At 44.3% G+C, this 18,198-nt stretch overlaps 3 protein-coding genes across 11 annotated transcripts; 1 reads left to right on the top strand and 2 right to left on the bottom strand.

The window, feature by feature from the left end:
* Window positions 1–21: 21 nt before the first annotated feature.
* scn1bb (sodium channel, voltage-gated, type I, beta b) lies at window positions 22–16,553 on the bottom strand. Of its 3 annotated transcripts, XM_034599443.1 has the most exons (8): window positions 16,543–16,553; window positions 5,200–5,482; window positions 4,228–4,378; window positions 3,969–4,135; window positions 3,100–3,337; window positions 1,968–2,109; window positions 884–958; window positions 22–531 (listed from the first exon to the last, which is right to left on the bottom strand). In XM_034599443.1, exons 3-7 carry the CDS (start codon window positions 4,274–4,276, stop codon window positions 889–891), a joined length of 666 nt encoding a protein of 221 aa, XP_034455334.1. In that variant the 5' UTR covers window positions 4,277–4,378; window positions 5,200–5,482; window positions 16,543–16,553; the 3' UTR covers window positions 22–531; window positions 884–888. The 3 variants fall into 3 exon arrangements, with proteins under 3 accessions (XP_034455334.1, XP_034455332.1, XP_034455335.1); XM_034599441.1 differs by having other exon boundaries at window positions 4,228–5,482; XM_034599444.1 differs by lacking the exons at window positions 22–531; window positions 884–958 and having other exon boundaries at window positions 1,949–2,109; window positions 5,073–5,482.
* On the top strand, window positions 5,592–10,302 carry zbtb22a (zinc finger and BTB domain containing 22a). 2 transcript variants are annotated; one of them, XM_034599407.1, is made up of 4 exons: window positions 5,592–6,036; window positions 6,896–7,115; window positions 7,261–8,029; window positions 8,418–10,302. In XM_034599407.1, the coding sequence occupies exons 2-4, from the start codon at window positions 6,909–6,911 to the stop codon at window positions 9,518–9,520; spliced, it is 2,079 nt and encodes a 692-aa protein (XP_034455298.1). In that variant the 5' UTR covers window positions 5,592–6,036; window positions 6,896–6,908; the 3' UTR covers window positions 9,521–10,302. The 2 variants fall into 2 exon arrangements, with proteins under 2 accessions (XP_034455298.1, XP_034455297.1); XM_034599406.1 differs by having other exon boundaries at window positions 5,652–6,036; window positions 8,415–10,302.
* Window positions 10,646–17,004, bottom strand: mbpa (myelin basic protein a). 6 transcript variants are annotated; one of them, XM_034599445.1, is made up of 8 exons: window positions 16,752–17,003; window positions 15,159–15,254; window positions 14,967–14,993; window positions 14,174–14,194; window positions 13,679–13,737; window positions 12,545–12,628; window positions 12,415–12,435; window positions 10,646–11,740 (listed from the first exon to the last, which is right to left on the bottom strand). In XM_034599445.1, the coding sequence occupies exons 1-8, from the start codon at window positions 16,869–16,871 to the stop codon at window positions 11,578–11,580; spliced, it is 591 nt and encodes a 196-aa protein (XP_034455336.1). In that variant the 5' UTR covers window positions 16,872–17,003; the 3' UTR covers window positions 10,646–11,577. The 6 variants fall into 6 exon arrangements, with proteins under 6 accessions (XP_034455336.1, XP_034455337.1, XP_034455340.1 ...); XM_034599446.1 differs by lacking the exon at window positions 12,415–12,435 and having other exon boundaries at window positions 16,752–17,004; XM_034599449.1 differs by lacking the exon at window positions 13,679–13,737 and having other exon boundaries at window positions 16,752–17,002.
* Window positions 17,005–18,198: the final 1,194 nt, after the last annotated feature.

Genomic DNA, 18,198 nt, shown 5'->3' with positions numbered 1-18,198 from the left:
AACCGAACAACAGATGACATCTCCACCTCGTGTTTTCTCAGATTTTATTAGCACATCTCAAGGGATCATTGTACAACTTACAACTGGAAAGACCATCTATCATAATCCACCACGTTCTATTTTATAAATAACATCACCGGACATAGTCTCGTTATTTAAACATCAGGTGGTGATGATATCGTAAAAACCTTTCGTTTACAATCCACCCCACGGAGTCCAACATAGACCCACGTACATTTCCTATGAATGGATGACTACATATGATTTAAGAAATACTGAGTGTGTCGTATATGCTTTTTTAACAGTGTGGCTCATTAATGCATAATGGTTCTCTTAAGTGCAGGACATGCTATTGCGTGCAGAAGACTATTTACAGTGCTGGTACCATGCTCCCCTTGTAATGTCACATCCGCTTGAGATGTGTGAAGAGGAAAAGGTAAAATAGAGCGATGCGATGAGGGGGAGGCTTCTCCCCCGTTTGTCTTCATGCAGGTCGGAGGGTGGACGGATGTTTTCATGTCTGGAAGAGGCCTGAAGGAAAAGACAAACTAAATGTTACTGTCACATATTGAAATGCACTATTATTTATAAATACTAGAAAATACAATATTTATTAGGTACACTACAATTAACTAAGTGCACATTAACAATAAATCCTTCTTTCATAATCGTTTTTTGTTACCTCCGCCAAGGAACTTATGTTTTGCACATGTCCGTTTGTTGGTGAGCAGGATTACGTAAAAACTACAAAACGTTTTTTCCAGGATGAGATATAAACCTTTTAATGAAAGACTGGATCCAGGAGTCCTCTTTACTATTGTAAGAGAACTGTTGCAAAGACTCTATCACTTTGGAGTTGATTGAATATTGAGTTTTCACATACCTGTGCTATTCTCCAACCTGCACCCCGGCACAGTTATCTTTACCTTCCGTGGCTATTGCTAAATATTCAGCATTTCTAGAAGGAGAAAGATAATTACAAAAAAAACAAGTCATAAATGTTTTACTTCATCACAGTGACATGGCTTTTAAAAAAGTAAAAAATACAAGAACACAGATATGACAGGTCTTTGTTTGTTTTTTTGTTTTTTTGACTTACAGTAGTTTGGTTTTTACTAGGGAGGACGAAGACATGACGGGACGGACAAGATGAAAACACGACAAGGAGACAGACGGAGCGTGAGATGGCAGACAAAGAGACACACGTGAAAACACACAGACAACATGTAAATGACCTGAAGTAAATAAGTATGTCAGAGGACAGAAGAGAGGATGTAACAAAGGTATAATTATAGGTGTGAGTTCAGCAGTGGGACATAAATAAAGAGGCAATCAGGTGGAAACACACACTTTGCAAAGCCCGTAAAAAGAGAGCTGCGGTTTTAAAGAAGGAAAACTCAAATAGAAAAGCATATTTACATTTCCCAGCCTGTTAAAACCTTATGCAAGGTTTCATAATCTTTTGTTTCAATCGTGCAAAACGTTTTTTTTTTTTTAGATTTGAAGTTTTCAAAGTGTTCAGATATTCAGAATATGGCAGAACACGTATCCCACAGGTTTTCACCCAGATGTGTGTTGTTTCTATACAAACAAGCACGAGAGCATAATCGTTACCAGAAAACGTGGGAGCTGATAAGTCACAAGAAATTTACAGTATAGAAATTGTCAGAACATCTTGGTTACAACACCTTGAAATCCAAATTTAAAGAATCCTTCTCGTACATGTTTATGCTTTTTGTTAATCTTTCATTAAATGTTTGGTTAACATTACTGTTTGAGCTCTACCACACATACTGTACTTTAGGTTTTAATCCTAATGGGAAAACGTGGATCTCTTTTCAAACACACAAAACGCAGAAACATGTCTTTAGCTTTAACAGACAGTTTTCAATGCTATTGAAAGATTTGCTTTAAAATCCCCAAAGTTGTAGTAACAAGGCTTTGACAGCTCCGTAAAAAATACTCACGCTGCTTCTCGTAGCGCCTCCTCCCCGGCCGCTGAGATCTTTCTGTAGCAGTATATCATCTCTATGAGGAGCCAAACCTGCAGCCCGATGATGGTCACGTACATCATGACCTCTGACACGATGGAAGCTGTTCCTCTGGTCGCTGCAAAGGAGGCGGCAGGAAATCAACTCATCAGACAGACACTCACAACGCTCCATCAAACAGGAAACATCCCTCCGACGATGGATGATTTATCTTTTCAGTGTGCGAGGGGCCTGAGTGTGAAGACGCAGGTATGTGGCTGATTGCTTTTACACTGGAAGAACACTGTCTGGTCAAGGATGCAATCAACTGCGTTTGTGTCCTTCCTGATTTGATTCTGTGCAGGGGTCCTCTGGGATGTCGTGTGAATCATCATCATCCTCCTCATCATCAGAAGCTGCTGCATCTTCACCTCACATCCGACCTGCCACCCGTTCTTTCCAGAATATTTAAAGCGATGCAACGAACGTGACCCGGTAAAAACAAATCTACCCGAGACAAAGAAAACCCTGCTTTTAGATGCTGAACTTCCCGTGTTTAGCATTCACCACAACGAAGGTCTGGTTATTTAGTGAAGAGCGAACGTTAAACAATAAACCCCCCCACACTGATGCTGACTTTCTCCACTACTTTAACCCTGCCTCCTCCGTGTTAGCAGATGGGACATGGAGTGTTGGTAAGTTGATGGAAATCCGCTTTGTCTGATAAGAGAAACACGTTCATGTTTGGCCTCATGGGGGGGGCCGATGGGAGGGGATGGGATGAATCGGTTACATCATTTCAAAATGTAGCCTGCTCTTGTAGCTTTCCAAGAAAATACCAAAACCTTGGCATTAAACCGATTTGTTTCTCAAAGAGGAAATCTGTAATTTTAGGTCTTTCTTATCACACTGATGTAAGTTTGGTTTTAATTATTTATCTGATGCAATACAAAACAGGCCGAGACTTGCTGAGAAAGTGCAAGATGGCGGTACCCGTATTTGTGCTTTCTATGTTGCACGACGAGAGGTCTTTATTTGCTGTCTATGCTGGAAATCCCACCATTTTCAGTTTGATCTGTGCTCACATAAAAAGATCTCACGCCGCGCAGTGAAGCTGTTGTCACCGTACCTTTAGCCACCACATTGAGGTGGACCAGTTTGCTGACGATATTGATGTACTCGTGGTTTGGGTAGATGAGGACGCGGTTGAAATAGCAGCGGTAGGTCCCCGTGTCGTTGAAGGTGATGTTGAGCACGTATATGGATCCATCCTGGATGTCGTTGCTCATTCTGCTGCCGTTCCAGTCCACGCGATCGATGAACTCTTCGTTCTCGATGGAGGCGACCCCGCTGCTGTAGGTGTAGATCTGAGACACAAAGAGACCTAAAGGTTCATCGAAAGGCTAATGTGACAGAAAACTGCATGTACACAGTATATTTGCACAGTGCTCAAATCAAATCATCGAATTTATAGCTTGTGAATATAATGAGATGGCCTTATACTTTCTTTACGTTGTATTTGTTATTCTATGTTCTCTACCTCTTCAGAAGGGTTGGGGTTCAAGTTCGTTCTGCAATAGCCCTGTATATGGTATTTGGATGTTGCTGTGCTGCACCGTGCACCGTGCTCGGCTACATGATCCCCACATGCTCTCCAGTGACGAACAGAGGAGGCAGCACAAGGTCAACACAGTCGTGTGTCATCTCTGCAGCTCTAATGATCTCTGAGTGAAAAGTATCACAACCGATTGCTCGCAGCGACCTCAGCACTGGATGCTGTCATGTGATCGAGGACAATATGTGCGTGTATATGTGAGTGAGAGAGACACAGGAAGGAAGAGAGCTTGAGTGTATAAATATAGCTTGTGTCTTAAAGGGATGCAGCCTGGGACAGGTTTTATTTTAACGATTCTTGGACGACTAGAACTCCGCGAAGGAGCCACATTAGTGCTGGCATCAGACTAAAAATACAACTCGTTAAATTAATGGTGCACTCACGTGAACAAAATCGACTTCTCCTTTGGGTCTGAAGAACCATTCAATAACGCATGTACTCTCCACCTCGCTCCTCAGCTTGCAGGAGACGCAGCCCAGCTTGAAGCCCTTGCCTGCTACTGCCTCGGTGTCCGAGTCCACCTCTGCGCAGGCCGCATGACACTGGTGCACTGTTTAGAAAGGAAGGAGGTGTATTTCTTTTTTATTCAGCTCTGGGTTTGCATGAGGTAGAAACAATACTGGCAGGCTGTGAAGAACTCACCGAACAGCGTGCAGAGCAGAGAGAGGAGCAGGAGCTGTGATGCTGCCATGGCACTGGAGGAGCGGCCCGTATTGTTCTCGCTGGACGAGGATCCTCAAAAACTACAACCACTGACGCTCCAGAGGATTGTTGTTGAAGCTTTAAATGACACCTATACACAGAGCACCTCCACGTTTGCAAGGACTGAAACTTCAACTATATTTTGGAGCTTATCTGTAAATTTCAAAAAGCTGTAGGCCAGTAAAGTGCAGGCTAACCTCACTTGTATGTGCCTGGCAGCTCATGCATTGTTAAGTGCAAAAGAATAAACGTGTCCTTCCCCAGGCTACGCCCTCGTAAATGTGTTTGTGATGTGAACAGAATATTACTACCACAGATTATTGCTGCGTCCTGATTACAGAAAATAAATGTGCCCCCACTGGACTCATGCATTCAAGTCAAGATGAGATCAGATAAGACAATGATCCATTATTCCCACAATGGGGGAAAATTTGAAAGCCTGTGCGCTTGTATTTCTCGGCTCTCAATCATCCAGCAGCATCACTAGACTGGATCTCTGGAAGCTGGTGGCCCTCAGTGCTCCCCAGATCAACACCCTGAGATTTGATTATGTGCTTCCCTGAGGTCCTAATGGGAGCTGCACAGAGGGATCGTTACATCTGCCTGCAGGGGCCACATTGCTCTGCTCTCCCTCTATGTTGACAAGCTAAACACAGGCTGGATTGTGTTTATATAACGTGCAACACAGCAAAAACACTGGCCTGCACGTCTACAATGCAGTCATTACAACATGCCAGTGCACATACTTATATAACATGCATGCTCCACGGGGATTGAATTGCTACCTCTTGCAGGCAATGGTGCACAAAAAATAAATTGAGAAATCACAGTCCTGGATGTGAGGCCTCCTCGAAGCACAGACAACCCAGATATCCTCCCCTGTGATGCCGGTGGAAACACTGGTAATCTCACCTATCTAACGACCCCGGAGAAGAGATGCGTCCCTCGCGTTGGCATTGCAGGTAAAAAGGTGCGTGAGGACGGGAGCCACGCGCTTCAAGTGACTGAAGAGGAAACGTGAAAAAGACGTGCGCTAGTCCTGCGCTCGGTCCGCGGCGGTCCTCCTGCGCCACAGCGGCTCCTCCGTGGCTCCGTGCGGAGGATGCTCGCTGCAGATGCACTGCGGTAAATCCCCGCGGCTGTGCGGGGCTGACTGGGCAGATGCTGCGGCTGACGCTGCGGATTTTAAAGCTGCCTTCTTTCTTTTTTTCTCTTACAAACCCGATAGAAGCCGAAAAGCCCCCTGATTTCACACTGAATCTCGCGGGGGGACTGTGTCTTTAAGCTGCGGGGGCTGCGGGGGGTCGCTGGGGCGGGGTCAGCCCGACATGGCGGCGCGCAGTCCGCATGAGTTTCCGATCACGTAACGCTCAATAAAAAAACCTGCAGTCTCCGCCCGCAGCGCCATGAAACCCGCTCGTAAAACACCCGCAAGCTTCGACCCGCAGGTTCACGTCGTCAGTGTCATGGCGTCTCTCGACCCTTTCAAAAACCCTCGCACCAAAACACCCACTCGCGTCGCGCGTGAGGCCGGTGATGCTGCGCTGTCAAGCGGCTAGCATCAGCTAGCATCAGCTAGCTACGCCCACGGGCAAGCTGCTGTTGGCATCTGCTAGCTTGATTTGTTTTTGTTTTTTGTTTTGTAAACAACATAAACAAGCGATGACGCTCGTGGGGAATAAACACGCGGGATTCAAGAAGGAATAACGCAACTTATTTAGGCAAAAACTCTACGTACGGACAACACAGGTAAAGCACCAAGCTAATGTTAGCATGCTAGCTAGCTGTTTTAGCCGGAAGCTAACGCATGAACGAATAGAGTGTAGTAGTGAACCCAGAATCATGTATTGAAGTTTTATTTGTGTAAAGTCAGACTGAAGAATCGTGATAATAATGCTATTGTTAATTATCTTTGTTTATATGGTGGTTTGGACTGAGCTAGCTAAATGTAGCGAGCTAACATCAGCTAGATGCTAATGCTTCATAACACAAAGCGCTGCTGTTTGTACTTGACACAAGGATTAATAGCAGAAATATTTAACAAGTAATTAAACTATAAGATTTAATCAGAAGTTATTTTCGTTACAGAATATTCTGCTTATAAGATTCTATCTTAATTTATCACTTAAAAACAGCAATAATAAAAGCTAATGTGATTAGATGCTTGAATAAACATTTTCATAAACCGTATCATCTGTTGTATATCAGACTAAAATAAGAAATATATAAATATGTGTAGGTATACAATATGTTTCCTTATTGATGATGATGGAATCAATAAACAAGGAAACTCAAACCAAGCTTGAAAATGATATATATATATATTATCAACACTTATTGTACGGAGATCTTTCCTTAATACAAAAGGCAAGTTTCCCTTCAAGGAATTGATCTTTCTTACGACAACAAAAACATGCTGAACATATGATTATTTATTTATAACCTGCTAGGAAACTGAAAAGTCAGCAACAAAAGGAAGCACAAGAACAAATGCAGCAGTAAAAAAAGTAATCTTGGAAACGCTGAAGTCTAGAATGACATCTACTTGTGTATAGAGACATGAAATATCACAAATAACAGCTTTATTTTGTTGTATTGTTCCTCGCAGCTCTTCTGTGACCATGGATCCGACCTGCAGCGCCTCTGCAGCTCCAGCTGGTTTGACCGTGCAGGTGTGTTTCCCCGGCGCTCGCGCTGCTGTGTTGGACAATCTGAACCGTCAGCGGGAGGAGGGCCGGCTGTGCGACCTCTCCATCCAGGTGCAGGGTCAGGTGTTCCGGGCTCACCGCTGTGTGCTCGCTGCGTCCTCGCCCTACTTCCACGACCAGGTAGGCACCGGTTCATATGTGTTAGTATGTGTGGGGATTGTTTCTGATAAGGAGCTTGTGCGGACGCAGATTATTTCAACTTAAAATCTGCAACGTAGTCGTCTGGATGGAGCCTCAGTACGTCTGTGTTCCTTTCTCCCAACAGGTGTTACTGAAGAATGTCACAACAGTTTCTCTGCCCTCGGTTATGGACCCGGTAGCTTTTGAGAGTGTCCTGAGTTCCGCCTACACAGGCCAGCTGAGCATCGTGCATGACGACATTGTGAACTACGTCACCGTGGCCAGTTTCCTTCAGATGTGGCACATTGTGGACAAATGCACTGAGATCTTGAAGAGGCCCCGGGTGTCAGTAGACGTCCCCCCTGGAGAGGCCGCTGCAGCTCACCAGGGCACCGCATCGCGACAGCAATCCCCCAGCAGCACCGACTGCTTGAATTTGGAGAGGGAGGGAAGAAGGAGGGAGAGGAAGCCTGACGCTCTGCCCCCCCTAGCTACCTGGAGACGCCCGCAGCAGTTCCCTAGATGGGGGCGTCCGCGGCCCTCATCAGCCCAGCACTTAGCTGACACTCAACTGGACACGTTCCCCGGCTACACGGAGAGTGATTACACCAGCTGCGAGGAGGCATGGGTACCAAGCCACGCAAAAACTAGCCACTTTGCTCATGATGGACCTGGACACAGTAGCCGGCATCACGGGGGGTTTGCCAGCGGTGACACATTAAAGCCGAAAGTCAGGTTTCAACAGCGGGGAGCAGCGCCGAGTGCCGATCGGCTGCTTGATAGGAACCGAGGAAGCGGGGATGGTGATCAGAACCAAGAGAAGAGAAAGAATGAGAAGAGAGAGATTGAGGCAGATGAAGGAATAGGAGACGATGCCGCAGAGAAAGAGAGCTTTGCACAAATGGGACATTGTGGTAAGATATAAAAGCCTCATGTTACTTTGACCAAGCCAGGAAAGAATCCTGATTTAGCTTTTACTAGAGACATTAATTACTGCTTTCAATGATTTCTATTTATAAACAACAATTCATTCATGTTATGTCCTTACTTGATTTACTACAGTCAGGAAAGCAAATACTTTATATAACTCAAGAATTTTATACCAAATCTATACTTGGTAGAACCTTAGTTTGGTAAAAACAAGCTGTCACACAAAAACGTTTGCCAAATAATATTGTTAAATTCTTTATATCGAGCCTGTTCTTTCATGTTGGGTCACGTAATCCTTCTACTCTTCTTCTCAGTACAGAATCTGAATAAATACAATCTAACGATTTGCATGTGATTTGTTTTCTCCAGCAGACCTGCACCAAGTTTCAAATGCGAATGCAGAAGCCGCACAAGCCTCAGTAAAGACTAGTGCGGACGTGATGAAGGACAAAGTGCAAAGTGATCACTCCTCCAACCTGCCCGGTGTTCATGCTTACCAATCAGGTGATAGAGATCTGGGCCCGTCCTGCCCGGATTCAGCCCGGCAGCAGTGGCAGTCGGGTCCCTGGTCCCATCAAGAGCACAGGCCTCAGGAAGGAGAGGCCGGCAGCTGCAGCAAAGACGAGGAGGAGGACGAGGAGGAGGAGGATGTGGATTTTGAATGTTTCACAGCAGGGACCTTCAGCAGAGACACGTATGATGAGATTGAGGATGGCACAGGACAGGTTTCCCAGAGGCCTTTAGTGCCTGCGTCTCCAGACTTCACCACGGCAGCCTCCGAGGGGCACTGGCCCTCCACCAGCACGGGACAAAGTGGCTCACTGACCTCCACCTCCAGTCGCCACCTGTCCCCGTCCTCTGCTGCTTTCCCTCCACCCTCCTCACCTCCAACCCCCTCTTCATCATCCTCTATCTCCCTCGCCGGCGCCCCCTACACAGGAAAAGTCCACTTCTGCCACTGTGGCAAGGCCTACACCCTGAAGAGTATGCGTGACCGGCACGTGAAGATGCAGCACCTCAATCTCCGGCCTTTTGGCTGCCCTGTTTGCACAAAGTCCTTCAAGATGAAGCACCATCTGACCAAGCACCTTAAGACCCACGGAGGGCTGCGGCCCTACGAGTGCGGCCTGTGTGGCAAGAAAGTCATCTGGAGAGACAGCTTCCTCAGGCATCAGGCTCGGTGCGAAAGACTCGCCTCCAGCTCCTCGGCCAACGGCAACAATGCGAGCACAACTGCGGCGGATATGGATGACGGCTACGGTTATGGATTTGACGAGGGAGAAGCTTTTCTTTTGACCGGAGGACAGGTGAAGGTGGAGGAGGTGGATTTTCACGGGGGGATGGAGGGCGGAGGGATGGGTGGACTGCTGGGCAGCGTGCCTGGGATCGTGGATCAACTCAGAACTCAGTCACACAATCTGAACACGGGTCACGTTTTTAAACAGGAGGCGAGTGAGAGCTTTGGCGGAAACTAAATATCAATGTGAAACATGTTTATGGCCCCTAAACTGTATGTAGATAAATACATATGTGAAGGACAATGAATCACATGATCACTTTGAAAGTCTGCGGACACGAATCATTGACGGTTTCTATGAGAAGCTTTTTTTCTTTATGTGCATAAATTTCATGTCATGGGTATTTTGAAGAAAACATGTTTCATTGAGGTGGTGTCTTTTCATTTGTGCAGTGTCATGTAAACTCAGTTCTTGTTTGGTGATGCTGTAAACTGTACATCTTAAACAAGCCATGCTGTGAATGTACTCAAATAACTTTAAAGCAACACTATGCAACTTTTACTTAACAACAGCGCCCTCTGCAGCCACGTGTTAATTATTACTGTTGGGCTCCGTGTCCGAGCGATTACGTGGATTTCATGTAAAGAAGAAACGGCTCTGACGTCTTAGTCCCGCTCACTGAACTAAAACACCACTGAACGCTGGATATTACCCATGATCCCCTGCTTCCTGAACCAGCCGGGAGCCACTGTACCAAATCCACCAAACACTGTTTAGGATTCTTCATATTTTAAAAGTTTCACGGCTGAATATTGGAGATAAACGCTGGTTTTTGTAACGTTGCATAGTGTTGCTTTAATTTGCATTTTGCACATCATTTCTTTTTGCCATCGATCTACATTAGAAGATAAGAACACATGGGTAAAAAAAATGTCAGTGCAATACTGATGTCTACTCACTTAATGTAAAAGAAAAAAAAAAAAATCTTGGTTTATAAGTTAATAAAAAGTTTGGATGTTTGATTGTTGGATGCTGTGACTCATTCTATAACACTTGTCTCGTACCGACCGAGCTCAAACAGCAGCAGCAGCAGTGCAGGGGCCGGGCTGCAGAGGTCTCTCTTGTTCAACTCTGACCACATGCATGAAAGGTTATAACCAACCTGAATCGAAGGGATGGGAATATTATTTAATGCATTCAAAGCATTGAAGACGTTCACTAAACTCTGAACACAAAGAAAAGCATCAAACGTCTGCTAACTAATATTTAGGGTTTGTAAAAGTTAGTCCTGTCTTATTGCCTCAGAAACCCAGAAATGTAAATGTAGTGAAGTGAAAAGAATTGTCAAAGACTCCGAACTATGAGACGACAAAAGATGTTTATTTCCAGTTAGGTTGAACATTTTAAAACCCAAAGAGTTTTACACAATGTGGAAACACAACACTCAGTTTTCTGCTCCTGTAGCAGCGACGCATGTCAACAACCTCAGAAAAAGACAACTTTACAGAGCTTTGGACGACACAGTTAGAGCGAACTCACAAACACATCGCATACAAACACAAACAGTGATCCAATTCATTATGAACACAACTGAAAATGACCATTATACCTCAGAACATGTGAAATCAACATCCTCCTGCTCCTCTCGCTGCTTCTGCCTTTAACCACTGAGCCACTTACGATCCGACCATCGACTCTAACAAACCTCCTCTTTCAAAATAAAACACAAACAACATTAAAACCTCAAACTTAATTTAAGACGCAAACAGATAACGTACAATAATAATAATGATAAATGAGATGCTGAAGCTACGATATGGGACCAGTTGTATTTACACTTGTGTTATTACCAGTGCATTTAAAAGGGCATTTTTATTCTTCTCATTCGACAGCATCAAACTGTACATGTTTAATAACTCCAAACAAAGCTGTTATATAAAAACATATCTTTTAGGTTTCCAGTTTCAATTGCTTTTCCCTGCGACATGCGTGTCAGTCAAGCACAAGCAGAACCGAGGAAGCGGCGAGATACAAAAAAAACGTCACTCGTGTACAAAATGCAGACGACAGGGGACGAGTAGAAAACCAAACAGCAGACAGTGGCACCATCAGAACAACAAACTCAAAAGAGGTGATTTTTACAGTCGGATATTGAAGTTAAAGCTTCGCTAAGCCTCTGACAAACAAATTATAATGACAAGATATCCAGGAGGAGTCGGATTATAAAGATAACAGTCCCCAGAGAGTGGAGATTACACCGTGTCAGTGTCTAGAGATTCACAAAAAGCTTTGTGTTAGTGAGTTAACGTTTCTTGAGGTTGTGAGTCCGCCGCCTGCTGATCTGTGTCTCCTCCCTCGTCTCGTCCCGTCGGCATTGGGTCTGTGGTCTGGTCCTCGGCGGAGAGTTTAGAAGATGGTGCTCCAGCGTTTGGGGGGGGGACGGGACTTGGTTTCTCCCTGGGGAGAAGAAGAAGAAGAAGAAGAAGAAGAAGATGAAAAACGTCTGTTCTCTATCTGGCAGCTACCAGAAATCTGTGGGATGTAGTTTCATGAAAGTCGATTTGATTGTCAAGTTTTTCTTGTGAGATCCACACTGAAGATTCACCCTCAGAGGAGTTGAGGTAGATGACGTGTGTGTGGGGAAATAATCAATGGATTTGAGTGTGTGGAAATTTAATAGATGGGTTTATAAAAATGTTGCTCTTTGGTTTGTTAGTCTATTATGATGACAGGCTGCTGTGAAAGCATCTTGATGAATGAAAAGAATAAAACTATTACAACTGAAATGATGAATCTCTATTACCTCTGCCAAGGAGGTTATGTTGTCACCCCGGTCTGTTTGTTTGTTTGTGTGTTTGTGAGCAAGATTACACAAAAATAACTGAACTGATTTCCACGAAACTCGGTGGGAGGACGTTGTATACTTTAACAAAGAACCCATTAAATTTTGGTCCAGATCCGGCTTTAACACCGAGATAATTCACGGATCTTGATGAAAACAATCAGCCACATTTAGGGGACTGACATCTTTGAGTTTGTGTAATTTCGTGCAGCTTGATTGATTTAAAGGGGATGTTCGGCCTTGGCGGAGGTACGTGCTCATTCTAAAACTGCATTGATTCACTACTCACTGATCTCTGCTGAGAGCATCACTGTTGCATTTGGGTAAACACAGACAGGGGAAGATTTCTGATGAGGTCCAGTTTTGTTGATATATATATAAAAAAAGGAGATTCAGATGTGAACGTGCAGCGAGCTCACCAGGTTGAAGATTCTGGACAGTGTGCTTTGGTCTCTGCGTCTCCTGACCGGCGACTTTGCGCTCTCGGCACGTGGCGACGAGGCCTAGAAAAAGATGGTCTGTGAGCACAGATGTGGACCTGAGGCCTGAAACCACGTTTGCTGCTGTGGAGCAGTTTGACCTTTCTATGCAGACGTTTAATTCATTTTACATCGATGGGACTTTTTCTCTTTTACGAGATGAGACACATTCAACAAGTTTGCTTGTTTGGTTACAGAGAGCAGAAGTCTTTCTGTTGTTGGACAAAAAAAACACACATCCACAAATAATATGTCCCTGAAAAATATAAGAAATTCAGCACACATCCTTGATAATGCACTTTTTGTACATCTCTTTTTACCAGACCAAATTTAAATCTTGTAAATCTGCAAAAAGTAAATAAAAATGGGATCTGATTTCCAGGCTGCCTTTTTTCAAACTATCCACCCTATTCCATTTTATTGGGATCAACCTTTTAGTAATTGAATTTGTTTTTTTCACCGGGTTTTAAAATGCTTTAACTCCTGAATTTCTTCTGTGGACACTAAACCCAAATCGATGTGACTTTTATGTAATAAAATAACCTCTAGAAATCGTACAGTTATCAAAAGTTTAAAGGTCTTTCGATTGTGTTTCGATATAATCAAATTTCTACAGATTTTAAGATGAAAAATGGAACAAAAAGGATGCAGGTATGTGGTTTCTCTGCCACAGCAGCAGCGAGATGTGGAGGGAAGGAAAGCTGCGTCTGTTACTGAGAGAGAAGAACCATGACCGAGACGTGACAGGAGGAAAACATGCACACGTGACAGGACCGGATTCACACGACAGCAACCTTTAGGGGAAGGAAAACGACAAGAGCGAGGTGAAGTCTGCAGTGAACCGACTGACACAGACGACGTGAGGGGACGTCAGAGGACACATATGTCTCACATGGAGGTGGGGAGACAAAACGTATGGATGAGTGAGTCATCTCCGGCACAGAGGAGATGTAGGTGTTAAAAGATGACTAGAGGTGTGAAAGAGAAGAGGAGGAGGAGGAGGAGGAGGAAGAGGAGAGGGAGGAGGAGGAGGAGAGAGGTGCAGGCCAAGAGGTCCTAAAATAAAATGTTTACCGGTTGTGGTTCATAAAAAGCTGAGCAGTTTCAAAGTCATCCAGAAGCAGCGAGTCGCTCTGGATTCAAGCAAAGAAGGAGGGGGGGGGGATTAAGATTTATCAAATTTACTCATAAGCCAATAATCAGTGGTTTCAGAAATCAATGAATCTCTTTATGTTTCGATTGACCGATCACCGCTCAAGCTTCTGTCGGCTTTATGGCCTGTGGTGAATAATAAGTGTCTCGATTCCAAAATGTGATAACCAGATATTTGTCTTTGAGGAAAGCAGCCGAACACAAAGCAAGAGTGAGGGTTAGGTAACAGGTGCACTGCAGACAAAGGAGCTCTCTCTACGGGCAGATTCAAATGGGATCATTGTGCGCACACACACACACACACACACACACACACACACACACACACACACACACACACACACACACACACACACAGCGGTGCACTCAGAAGTCGGTCTATTGTTCCATTGCAGAAGGAAAGACTGAATGACGTACCAAGCCCAAGACGTCTCTCCACTGGACATGAAAGAGAAACATACAGTGACATGATGAGATGAGGGGCAGTGAGCGTGTGACGCCTCCGACTCAACACATCCAACAACAATCTGGATACAAACATGACACGATCAGATCAGCAGCAATGTGGGTTAACTTCCAGAGTTGATCTTGAAAAGAAACCACCTTCAGTTTCCTCTGCAGTGGCAGAAGCTCCAAAGCTTTTCAGTGGTTTGAATAATTCTTGGTGACCAGAAAAGTAAAAAGTATTTAACTCCTGTATTTGATATATTTGATATATTATCAATGTGACTCACTGAAGGGTCCCGGCCCCTCGTTTAAAAATTACGTCATTATATTGAATCATATAATTAAAAATATAAACTATAGCTTAAATGTAATTTCAAACCACCACACATAGCATTTTAGCCATGTTAGCAGTGTCACGTATCTCAACCAACACTTGAGGATGGATTGCCATGAAATCTGGAGGCTAACAATCCTGTTATTTTATCTTTAGCATTGCTCACATTGTTTTGGTGTGGATGAACGGACAAGGGAGCACGAGTACTTGTCACTTTCAATGCCACCACTAGATGGCACCAAAATCTCAAATTTTCCAATCATTGGTTTAACAAGTAAACCGGAAACAGGAAACCTCTAAAACAGAACGTCTTCTACCGAGGAACATTAGTATAGACCAGGAAGTCATGTATGAATATAAGGATCTCTGTGTCGTGGCCCCGCCTCTGGACCGATCAACCAAACAGATACTGTGAAAAATGAGACTCACCTTGGATTTAGGACGAGGAGAGGAAACCTGAAAAACACCAAGCGACACAGTGACTGACGGCACAGTAAACTTCAGGATGTGAGCATGACGCCACAAAATGACTTCATGTACATGGTTAAATGTTTGTAAACTATTAAAATGAGCTATTATGTAATATCCATTAAACGCAAATCCAAAGAAATCCACACTTACAATGCTCCTGAAGAAATGCACCACAGCGTTTTCATTGGTCCGGCGGCGAGAGGAGGATTGTTGGGGCGAGGAGGCCAGGTGACCCCGGAACGACCCCTGTGAGGATCAGAGATCAAGTACATGTTCACCACAGACTGCGTGTGAAGATGGACGACATGACAGACACGCAAATATGAAGCCAAGCCATCTTGATTGCCCCCTGGTGGCTGGCTGCAGTACATGTCATAAACTCCTCCATGTTAGCAGATGGGACATTTTGTCAACGATCTCTCATTGAAGGTCGTTTTAATCACACTGATGTTTGTTCAAGTGTTTATTTCCCAGTAAGTTTGTTCTTAGTTATTTGATGCTATAGAAACACAGTGAAACGTCATGATTGACAGCTGACTTGTGATTGGCGTCAAAATAGCGTCAAAAGTGTAAGATGGCATCGCACATATTTGGCTTAAATCTTTGTACAACGGGAGGAAGTGGAGACGCATCGTCCATCTTACAAACGATGTTAACGTCGTACAAAACATCACAAACTCAAATAATTCGACTGTGAAATCAAACAGAAATCAGATAAATACAAGTCAGGTTTTTACTTTTTAACTTTCAGGCGCCATATAACTCACCAGCATAAAAAAGAGCTCGGTAGCTCGAAGCTCTTTCCTGAGAGTTAATCCTCCCTTCACCCTCCAAGCCTCGTGATATAATAATTACAATGATTATAGCAATTTCTGAAGGTCTTACGGGTTGTTTGGTCTCACCAGGTGAGAGTGACGCTTATATGAAGTAGGCTTCACACCACAGAGTACGAGAAAGAGAGAAATCATGAAGCAGCAGTGTGAAGCCACATTTATCAGATTAATCAGGTGTAGCAGGCGGACACTGTCGCTCAGTGTGACACGATGCACACATGCAGTTTTCATCAGTGTGAATATGCAGAAATAAAGCTGAAGGTATAATCCTGTAACAATATTTTCCAGGACAAACAGTCAAGTGCATTAAAGTGTGAGTCTGACATTCTGCATCTACTCAGAAAAGCAGGCATGAGGGTCGGAGTAGAGAGCAGCTGTGGCTCCTGAGGGCCTCTCTCACCCATTGTTCAAGCTTAAAAGAGGCTAAATCTGAGATTTTGTAGACTTGGTTGCTCATTAAATTTCAATGTTGGGGAAGGTTTAAACGCTGGAAGTAACGACGATTCAGTCCAAATTAATTTGTTCCTTCTCTCAAGTTATAATTAAATTGTGAAATTTAAATTTTCTAGAGACTTACTTCTCAATAAAGAAGTATCTTTCAATCAATCTACAAATTGGTGTCCAACTTGAAATTAGTTTTGTATAAAAGCAGCCTGTTAAGAGAATAAAGAGTTTCTGACTGGGGGAAGTGAACCATCAACTTCAGAAAAATGTCCGTCAGGTACCAAACTCTTAATTGAAAATGTGTAATTTCTATTTAAATTCAGTAACTCTGATTATGATTTGACCAGAGTTGCAGTCTTATGCTACAGAACCCAGCACTGGAAGCAAACATTATTAACAAAAATGATTTGACTTTAAACTCTAAAGTTTAAAGATAATCTGAAAAATTAGAAATCCCGATGCTCACCTTGCTCCTCTTCTTTTTGTCTCCCCCAAAGAATTTGCTAATCTGATCCATGACTCCAGGGTTCTTCTTTTTCCTCCCGAGCCCGAATGCGCTCTGCCCTGAGCTGCTTGCTGTAGCCATGCTGTGTAGTTGAGGTTGGGTGGGTTGGCTGATGTCTAATTGTCGTTCCTCTTCCTGTCTCAAGTCCACGTCTCACAGTACACAGCTCCGTTTGCAGTCCTTCTGACGCTCGGGGGGCCGTCTTTGAAGGTATCGTCCCAGCAGGCTCGGGGCACCATGGGAAATGGGGGGGGGGGGGGGGGGGGGGCGGCGGCGGCAGCGGTGTGGTCCACAGCACTGGCTCGCCTCCAGGCATTCTTTGGAGCGTCAGTGGCTTGTGTCAGTCACTGCCGCCCTCCACATGCATGGGCCCAGCCATTGTTCGTCTCCTCATCGGCCTCACCCCGACCACCGGGACAACAAGGCTCATCTCTGAACTCACGGCCTGATGCAAAGCAGCCGCCGCACTGAGACGCCTTTGTGGAATCGGCCTCATGCGTCTTCTTAATGGGTCGTGTTTAGGGTCGGATGCATCGTCGCCCAGATCAACATGTGGAGTCGGACCCAGAAGAAACAGGACAGATTGTCATGTGGAGTTGTCAGTGATAGAATGAACCTGCGGTGACTTTGCATGTTTGGATTTTCTCGTTTCTTTGCGTTATCATGTTGAAACCAATGTGCTTCAAAGGAGGTTTCATTTCCCCCCTGTCTGTTTGTTGATTTGTTTATTTCTCAGCAGAATTACTCCACAAACAGCTGAATTACCTCTATTAATGGTTATACTAGGTTTGCCATTGAAGGCCAACATGATGCACCAATGCAAAACCATTCGAACGTGAAAAAAAACAATGGTTTTATCTTCTGCTGTTTCAAAATAACCAAAGAATGAACTTTCAAAGATTTAAGATCTGCACTTCCACCTCAAGCAAATCTCACGTGTTGCTAAACAATGTGTGATATGGATAGAAAGTGAGTGAGAGAACCTTGAATGAGGATTGTTGTGTTGGAGAGTTTCCTCATTAATCTGAGAGAGTTTTCACTTCTTGTGTTGCACATCCCAACGCTACAAGAAGCCCTGGGTGTGTTGCCCCATCGAGAGGTCGTCAGTGTGCGACGAACAAAGCCACATCTGTGGCAGGATAGGTTGTGTCAGAAAACACCCACGCAGCATCAGAATATTAATATTTCGGCACAGGAGCCTTTTTGTTACGGCTCCTTGTTATTTCAAGTCAGAAACTAACTTTTAGGAGCGAAGTGTGTTGACGGATGAATCTGTTTTCATATCACTGCAGCTCTCCAGCTGACATAAGGGTTGAGATGCAGGGTATCACAGCACCAACACACAGTCAATATGTAGAAACTGTCTGATGATCAGCTCCTTAAAGTTGCAACTATATGACACGGAAAA

Source organism: Hippoglossus hippoglossus, chromosome 11, assembly GCF_009819705.1.
Source record: "Hippoglossus hippoglossus isolate fHipHip1 chromosome 11, fHipHip1.pri, whole genome shotgun sequence".
Classification (NCBI taxonomy): Eukaryota; Metazoa; Chordata; class Actinopteri; order Pleuronectiformes; family Pleuronectidae; genus Hippoglossus; species Hippoglossus hippoglossus.
The sequence above is the reverse complement of the archived record's forward strand: the minus strand, read 5'-3'. Positions and strand labels throughout refer to the sequence as shown.

Excerpts from the sequence above, each read along its gene's own strand:
- scn1bb (XM_034599441.1), bottom strand. The coding sequence starts at position 4,276 with ATGGCAGCATCACAGCTCCTGCTCCTCTCTCTGCTCTGCACGCTGTTC. Across the intron at positions 4,136-4,227 it reads TCTGCTCTGCACGCTGTTCG|TGCACCAGTGTCATGCGGCC; the intron begins GTGAGTTCTTCA and ends CTTTCTAAACAG. Across the intron at positions 2,110-3,099 it reads CCTCAATGTGGTGGCTAAAG|CGACCAGAGGAACAGCTTCC; the intron begins GTACGGTGACAA and ends CCTCCTTTGCAG.
- zbtb22a (XM_034599406.1), top strand. The coding sequence starts at position 6,909 with ATGGATCCGACCTGCAGCGCCTCTGCAGCTCCAGCTGGTTTGACCGTG. Across the intron at positions 7,116-7,260 it reads CGCCCTACTTCCACGACCAG|GTGTTACTGAAGAATGTCAC; the intron begins GTAGGCACCGGT and ends TTCTCCCAACAG. Across the intron at positions 8,030-8,414 it reads TGCACAAATGGGACATTGTG|CAGACCTGCACCAAGTTTCA; the intron begins GTAAGATATAAA and ends TGTTTTCTCCAG.
- mbpa (XM_034599445.1), bottom strand. The coding sequence starts at position 16,871 with ATGGCTACAGCAAGCAGCTCAGGGCAGAGCGCATTCGGGCTCGGGAGG. Across the intron at positions 14,195-14,966 it reads CTCCTCGTCCTAAATCCAAG|TGGAGAGACGTCTTGGGCTT; the intron begins GTGAGTCTCATT and ends TTTCATGTCCAG. Across the intron at positions 12,436-12,544 it reads TGTCCAGAATCTTCAACCTG|TGATGCTCTCAGCAGAGATC; the intron begins GTGAGCTCGCTG and ends CAAATGCAACAG.